We start from the raw sequence: 8,782 nt of genomic DNA, 5'->3' as shown, positions 1-8,782 counted from the left end.
TTACTTTAGCAGCTTTAGTTCTTAGGTTTGCAGAATGCCATTCACTTCGAATGGGTTAGGCAAACCTCCAAGAACATCTTCCAAAGTCATAGTGAATATAACTCATTTGTTCACTATAGAGCTGGCTTTCTCTTTTCTAATATATCTTGCTATTAGCATATGTACTTTGTTATAATATTGCACAGTATGCATGTAGCATTTGAAACCTAATTTTTATTAGTTATACTGTATCTATTTTTTATGTTATGTTTTGAATTATTCCACCTTGTATCATATACAGTGTAGAGCACCATGGGGAATAACATTCAGCTACATTAATCAACACAAAAAGTGATCCAGCATAGAATCCTCATGACCTATTGATCTTGGAAGAAAAATTAATTGTTTTGGTTTTCTAGCCAGATACTGTTGCGTTTCTAGAATCAGGTCAGTTTCATGGGTGTCTGTGCAGTACACAAACTTGCCAGCTTGGTCTGTGTGTAAGTATACATGTTTATACACTTATTTTTCCTAATACCTATGGTTTTGATTTTAAACGGTTTGATAATATTAGAAATAACATAACATTTCTATAATAGCACATGTCAGAGCCATAAGTAACAGCAATACTAGAAGTTACAGAAATAATGCATTCAAGGCAACATTATCAGCCTTCCAGGTTGGTCTTAGCACATTATCTAAGTGCTAAAACATCTTGAAGGATGACAGTACTATGGTTTACTTTTTTTTCTTAACAAAGCAACATAAACCTAGAAACACATAAGAGATTTCTGTGTTACTGTGTTCATTCCATTTTTTTAATAAATAATAATTTTTAGCATGCTATCCTTGAGGATTTATATAGAACTTATGATATGCTGAAAGACAAAATGACCAACCATGCCTCTTATTTTTCTTTTTAAAAGTGCATGCAGTTTATTGTATTAAAGCAGCAGATGAAAAAGCTGAAATAAGATTACATATATATATATAAAAATATATGTACTATAATTGTCCACATCTAATATTCTATATAGTATTTGTATTATACTAAATATTGTTGCTGTTTAGGTCTTGGCTCTCTAGGCTGTCCATCAGGCAATTCACTATCTCAATTTCTGTGATAGGAACAGGCTGTTCATTGTGCACTGCAATACATCTCTATAAAAAAGACAAAAAAAGAAAACAGAGTTAATCACAGTGCATATTTTATATTAAACTACCTATCAAACTACATAATTTCTATATGAATTATATTATACCATTTTCTAATTACATTTGAGATATTTCCCTATACCTTCTGCCTCTTGCAAGAGACACGACAGTGGGAAAAGAACTCTCCAAAGTAAGTGAGCCATCCACTCTTACCAAAGAAATCAAAAAGGGATATTACCTAATTTAGGCACAAAATTGGGTAGATAGATAGATATATATACTGTATATACACATATAAAGAAAAGGATCTCCATTCAATACTCAAGCTCAAGCAATGTTGTAAATAAGTTCCTCCACAACCAAGTGAGCAACTGATACAGAAAACAATTACTTCAAGTAATTTCTGATTATAATGGCTCTATAGGTTATTGAAAGTACTTAGTGTTTCACACATGGCTTCCCCATTTTGGGCAGTTTATTAAATTACAGAAAACGTCAGGATAACTGTAATTATTAATCACAAGAATATTTTACTCTCATGTATTTGACATGATATGCTTGTTGTTTTGCTTGTTTTATGCATGTTTTTATTAAGTAATGAATAAATATTTTACAAATCAAAGTTACTAATGTAGTTTTTACCTGTGCGTTTATATTGTTTGAAGACAATGAAGATTTTATTTTCTTAGAAGGACCTGGAACTGCAACAAGAATCAGTTTCTTCACATACCTGTGAATATTTAAAACATAAAAATTAAAGATTTGCACATAACAAACTAGTGAAATATCAAATTAACACAAAATTTACATCAAGTGTACTGATATTCATTCCCAATTTATTTCTCCTTTCTATGACAACCTTCAAGGTATTCCTAAATATTATTGTTTCTTCTGCCTCTCTTTCATTTTAAAGTTTCAGATGAAATCATGAAAAGCAGAAACAAATGAAAGAGTTCTGGTAATGACTAGGGGTTAGTTGCAAAACAAACCCATACTTCACGCCATCAACCCCATCACATCCCACCATGGACACAGAAGTTTAGTCCAATGTCTGCTGAAGTTTAAGTCTACAGCTCAACTAAGATTCACTAATGTGACATACACTTTGTTTGTCTTCCAAGAAACAATAAGGTTCCTTCACCTAAAACACATCATTTATTGGTCTACATGACAGAGCAATTATAAATATATGGGTCCCTTTAATATAAAGTATACAAATTGAACATTTCCTCTTTAACATTCCCACTAACCTGTATGTATTCTGACTACACGTTTCTGTTTTTCACAAAAATAGTGTTTCCCTGGAAAGTCTGGTAAAATGGGATTGGGTAACCCTGCTAACTATTTCAATGTCCTGTCATAGAAATATAAATACTTTTAACCTGTTCTCACTAATAAGGTCTCCTAATAGTCAAACTCTAGACTCAATCATCACTTCCATGTAAATTTGTTTAGTATACCCACCCGCTATTTGGGCCATACTGCTCTCAACCTTGTAAGTAATAAGGTCATGCCACCATAATATATTTCAGCAACTTTGCAGGTTAAATCTCATAATAAGCCGTTTCCTGTCAAACCCTAACACGTGTGTGTGTGTAAGCTTTTACACATTTATTGAAGATCAGCAAACAATATATTTTATAAAAGTGGAGGATCTGTAGAATGAAAAGATGGTGTACAAAACTACAATAATTCTAATATAAAATGTGAGACTGCATCAAATTGTTTTAATACTTTTTAAACTTTTTTTTGTACTTTATTACAGTCACAAGATGGGTGAGAAAAAACACATTTTATTATTTGAAAACATCAAAACATCAGGGTAATCCTGTGAAAACTATCTAAGTGTGTGTGTGTGCGGAGGGGGGGGGGTCCTCCCTATTTGAAAACTATTCTCAGGTCTGGATTACTTGTTCTGTGACAATGAGCATGATTAATTAAAGCTCCACAAGGCTGGAATAGATACACTTTTATAAGTGAACCTGGGTAATCCAGAAAATCTGGAATGGATCTGGTCCAGGATTGAAAACATTTGCTAACAAATAGCAAATTACTTTAAAGAATCTATTCCAGGTTTGTTGGATCACCCAGATTCAGTGATGAAAGTGCATCTTCTTCAGCCTGGGAGAGCTTTAATAAATCAGGCCCGGTGACCCACAGAATAATGAAGCCTTCATATCAATAAGGCTCCTAGTTATGTTTTCCACAAAAATTTGCACAATTTTTAGCCAGGATTCACACATTTTTGTAACTGGATTTTAGAAAAATATCTGAATCCAGACTGAAAATTATGAAAATCTTGTGTAAAAGGAGATGTAAGGAAATTTAAGAAAATCCCATAGTTACCTGTAATGATGATGATTATTATTATTATTATTATTATTATTATTAATAATAATATTAATAATAATATTAATAATATTAAACAGTATTTATATAGCGCCAACATATTACACAGCGCTGTACATTAAAGGGGGATTTGGAATTTGAAGCGGGGGGAATGATGTGGCCGAGAGGCATCATCCATGATGATATGGCCAACAGGCAGCATGAAACCTTATCGAGGACCAAGGGGAGACAAGTCTGGGGAGGACAGATAGATTTGAGTGTCATTAGCATGTAGATCGTACTATAAGCCAAAGGAGGATATGAGACTACCGAGTGGGGAGGTGTACAGAGAAAAGAGAACCGGTCCAAGGACTGACCCTTGGGGGACACTAACAGGGAGGAGAGTGGTAGAGGAGGAATTACCACTGAAAGAAACATGAAAGGAATAGTCAGGCAGGTAGGAAGCAAACCAAGAGAGAGCAATGTCACTGATACCAATGTAGCGCATGATTTGAATTAGAAGGGGGTGATCAACAGTGTCAAATGCAGAGGAAATATCTAGGAGAAGGAGGAAGGAAAAGTTGCCTTGAGACTTAGCTCTGTGGAGGTCATTGGCCATTAAGTAAGGGCTGTTTCAGTGGAATGGGCAGCTCGAAAGCCAGACTGGAGAGGGTCAAGAAGACAGTTAGTGTTCAGGTAATCGGTAAGTCTTTTGTAGACCAGGGGCTCAAGAAGTTCGAAAATATATGGAAGAAGGGAAATAGGACAGTAGCTAGAAGGTAGACAGGGGTCTAGTGAGGGCTGCATCAGGATAGGGAGAAGTATGGCATGTTTGAAAGTGGATGGGTAGATTCAATTAGAGAGGTAAAGGTTGAATAGTTGACCTAGTGCGGAGGCCAGGGTGGAGGAATGGACACAAAGTAGATCAGAGGGAATGGGGTCAAGCGGACAGGTAGTAGATAGATATGATAAGAGAAGAGAGAAGACTTCATCCACAGTAACAGGGCTGAGGGAGGTTAGTGATGTTTTACAGGTTGAAGGGGTGGATATGGTTCGTGTGGCACAGTGAGCAGAGACATCATGTCTGATTTTGAAAATTTTATCTCTAAAGTAGGTGGCTATGTCTTGGGTGGCCTACATTACCTTACAGTGTATTTATTTTATAGAGTTATTATACTGTTTTATCTTTTATAGCAAATAATGAAAAATACATGCAATGGTTTTGAATAAAAGAAGTAATAGCAAAATCATTTTGGATTAAAGCATTAGTAGCAAATGCATTTAGGGAAGCTTTGAGAAAGATACAAACCTTCTTAACAGGTATAGCAGAAGAAACATGACTACCACTGAAGTTATTACAATAATCCAAATTATGATCCAAATTGGATAGATTTCTTTGTCTAAAATGCAAAAATATTATTTAGTAACATATATCAGTACTGTATTCATACAGAAAATAATGAAACCCAAACATCTGTCTGAATGTGATATAGGGTATTATTGCTGCCATCTGTTCCATGATTTCCTCCTATTTTAATTCCATTTTTTTTGAATGCTTGTTAATACAAAGTTTTATGGTGTCGCTGCTTGTATTAACATTACCAACAGAAAAATGTATTACCAATATACCACGGACCATTGACTTCTGAAAAATATGACTGTAAATTGTTGGATATTACCTCAAAGAAATTGGGTACAGTACATGCTGTGAAAAAATTACTTCTTTATGAAAATGCTAGTAAATTTTCATATTTGTATGAATATCAGTGACTCAAAGTACTGAAAAGAGTGCATCACCATGACAGTAAGGCAACAAGCATGTTTCATGTCCTGGTTGTTTGCTAAAGGTTTGGTTAAAATTTTTTGAAGTTTATCAAAACTCATTGCCCCTGATTCATCAAGCAGAATCGGATTATCGGTCGCGCATTCGTATTCGCGATCTGAAATTGTACCGGATTTTATTGATGAATCAGGGGCATTGGATGAGAGCCCTTTCAGCAGAACAATTTTTGATGGGATCATGTTGCAAAGGAAAATAGCAGCGACTGCCCCATCACAACTAGCCAACAAAAACATTGCCCATTGTGTATGTTAGTAACCGGAGAGCTGTTACTGACAACATGCCTATGGGCTTGGGGTTGTGAGGGACAGTACCCCCTCCATACAACCACCATTCAGAAAGCAGTTTGTAAGGCAAACAACTGGCTGGAAACTGGTTTTTACCATGGCAAAAGCCTAAAATTTGTGTTTTAATGTTTGCAAACTGAGAAACTCCAAGATTTGCCATTTGGAAAAACTGGAGTCCCGTCCTTGGTTACCAATAACAGGCAACATATCTCTTTTTTGACAGATGATGTAAGAGATAAAAATCTAACCCCAGAGTGTATGTCCAATGTATGCACACCTTATAACTGATATATCCAATATTTCAGGTAGTGAAGCTAACTATATTTTTTGACACCCAGACTGGATTTTTTAACCCCCTCCCACTACATATTGCTGTTGCTCCACAATTATTTTCTTGCATCTTGATTCTTCATTCTGTACCTACTGTTGTAGCTACATACTTTTATTTTTTCAAATTTTATTATTTTTTGTTTGGCACAACCACTATAGCAAACATATTGTATCCTGTTATGTGTGTGGTTAATATCAGTAATATATTTTTTTATATTTGACACACATGTATTTGTATTTAACCCATGTTTATATTTATACAAAATTGTCTAGTTTGAAAATGATCTGATGATTGGAATCCGCTAATCTTCACTTAATACACTAAGCTAAATGAATATTCCCTTTCAAAATAATAATTATCTTTGTTGATTGAACAGCCCATAAATCTTTAGTAAAATGTCTAACTATAAATGAACAGGACAGAGAACATTTAAGACAAATGTTAGTATACAGAAGCACATTAGGTTTAATTCAACCTTTATATTCTGTTTTAGGTCCCTAACAGTCTTTCATTCACACTAGTGAGTTTAACGCTGCTACCTATTCCACCCTCACACTACCTATATATATATTTCCTACAAATTCTTTTGTCTTCCACTGTTACTGTATTTTTCGCCGTATAAGACGCTAGTACAAAAAGAAAAATATATACGCACTTCACTGTTGCAGTTATTTGTGGTGAAAGCGTTTAGTGGCCTTTTTCAGTACAAAAAGAAAAATATATACGCACTTCACTGTTGCAGTTATTTGTGGTGAAAGCGTTTAGTGACATATTTGAGTACAAAAAGATAAAATAAAGATAAGTATGTCAGACAGAGAAGTGGCAGGCCATGCACAGAGGAGTGGCAGAGGCCTAAATGTTTCTGGCACAGGCAGAGGTGGCAGCAGAGTAGGGGGGCATGTCAGCAGGAGTCGCAGCGAGAGGCCTGAGCTCCAGGTGTCATCTAGCGGTCGTGTCTTGACCAGCAACCCAGCGATTCTTGATTGGTTAACTCGGTCATCCACTTCATCCCACGTGGCATCAGACACCCCCAGCCAACAGTCGGTGGGTTTGTCAGACACACCCTTAGTTGGCATGGCCCAGAGGCAGGCCCTGTGCCCTCCCCTGTCCTCAACCTACCTCTGTCCTTTGCTGTTCCCTCAGCCACAGAAGTATTGTATGATGTGGGCTCAGCTTCACTATACAGAGAGGACGAGCTAGTAGAGGACAGTCAGCAGCTACTGCCCAGCCAAGTTTTGGGGGAGACATCCGCCGCTTCCTCCGCTAGGCAGGCAAGTAGTGATGAGGAGAGTGGCGTGGGAGGGGGTGTTGCGAGCGGTCAGGTTCCTGACTCAGAGACCGTTGAGGAGGACATCACATACACTACTCAATGATGATGAAGCCGATCGCACTTGGCAGAGCACTGGCTTTCAGGTAGTCAAGGCTCCACCACCTCAGCCGAAGGGAGCTGTATATCATTTCCATCTTCTGCTGGTCCAGATGCTCCTGCTCCTTCTCCTCCTACTCCTCGCCAGTCATTACGTCAGCAATCGATCACCGAAGCAAATGCCAAGAGACAACAGTATGCGTGCACTCATCCAACGGCGCAGAAGCTGAATGTGCTCCTGTCCAAGTTGCTGGTGCTGCAGACCCTCCCTTTTCCAAGTGGTGGACTCTGCACCTTTCAGAGAACTGATGGCTTGTGCCGAGCCAAGGTGGAGAGTCCCAAGCCGTCATTTCTTTGCGAAAAAGGCAGTACAAGCCCTGCACAAATATGTAGAACAGAAGGTGGGCCAGTCCTTGAGCTTGTCAGTGTCTGCCAAAGTGCACGGCAGCGCTGACGTGTGGAGCTGTAACTACGGTCAGGGCCAATACATGTCCTTTACAGCCCACTGGGTGAATGTGATTCCTGCGCAGCCACACCAGCAACTTGGCCAGGTGACACCGCTTCCGCCTCCACGTCCTCACGCCGCTGGCCCTTTGACAACATCTGCCTCTGCCTCCTCATCCTCCACCGTGTCCTCAGCCTCCACTGCAGGGACAATTCACAGTGCCCCTCCAGCATACCACATGTGCAGGGCACAGAGGTGTCACGCTGTTCTGCACCTGGTTTGCCTGGGCGAACGGAGTCACACAGGGGAGGAACTGCTCCGCGTGATTCATCAAGAAATCTAATCATGGCTTTCTCCGCGACAACTCAAAATCGGAACCATGGTGACCGACAACAGGAAGTCACACGTCTTCAATCTGGTTGTCAAGCAGTTCCTGAAGTCTGCCACCCATGTGCAAGACATCATAAAAATGGCCAGGAAACTTTGCATGCACTTCAGCCACTTGTACACCGCAAAGCACACCCTCCTTGAGCTGCAGCGGCAGAATGGCATCCCCCAACATAGGGTGATATGCAACGTTTCCACCCATTGGAATTCCACCCTCCATATGTTAGACCGACTTCTGGCTATCTGCCTCAGCTACTACTCTGATGCTGCCACCCGCCTGATGCCACACATAAGATGCCAAGTGCTCCTTCCTTCACCCACCTTCATCAGCGGGTACTTGTATTTCCACCCACCGCCCTACTCTGTTACTGGGTTACTTTGTGGTCTCCTGATGCTGCCATCTCCATACTATGTCACCTTGCCACTCTGTGGTCTCCTGATGCTGCTGCCATCCCTATACTATGTCACCTTGCCACTCTGTGATCTCCTGATGCTGCTGCTGCGATCTCCACACCATGTCACCTTGCCACTCTGTGGTCTCCTGATGCTGCTGCTGCGATCTCCAGACTATGTCACCTTGCCACTCTGTGGTCTCCTGATGCTGCTGCTGCCATCTCCACACTATGTCACCTTGCCACTCTGTGGTCTCCTGATGCTGCCATCT

The 8,782-nt window shown here is 39.3% G+C and overlaps 1 protein-coding gene across 2 annotated transcripts in view; it reads right to left on the bottom strand.

Moving 5' to 3' along the window:
* Positions 1 to 886: 886 nt before the first annotated feature.
* The window catches only part of LOC140341882 (interleukin-5 receptor subunit alpha-like), a 30,212-nt gene continuing 22,316 nt past the window's right edge, over positions 887 to 8,782 (bottom strand). For both annotated transcript variants that reach the window (XM_072427815.1, XM_072427823.1), the window contains 3 exons: positions 4,772 to 4,862; positions 1,777 to 1,864; positions 887 to 1,140 (listed from right to left, as the gene is read on the bottom strand). In XM_072427815.1, the coding sequence (XP_072283916.1) occupies positions 1,030 to 1,140; positions 1,777 to 1,864; positions 4,772 to 4,862 (290 nt within the window). In that variant the 3' untranslated portion in view covers positions 887 to 1,029. The remainder of the gene's footprint in view (positions 1,141 to 1,776; positions 1,865 to 4,771; positions 4,863 to 8,782) is intronic.

Source organism: Pyxicephalus adspersus, chromosome 1 (genome assembly GCF_032062135.1).
Source record: "Pyxicephalus adspersus chromosome 1, UCB_Pads_2.0, whole genome shotgun sequence".
In the NCBI taxonomy this organism is placed as follows: domain Eukaryota; kingdom Metazoa; phylum Chordata; class Amphibia; order Anura; family Pyxicephalidae; genus Pyxicephalus; species Pyxicephalus adspersus.
The sequence above is the reverse complement of the archived record's forward strand: the minus strand, read 5'-3'. Positions and strand labels throughout refer to the sequence as shown.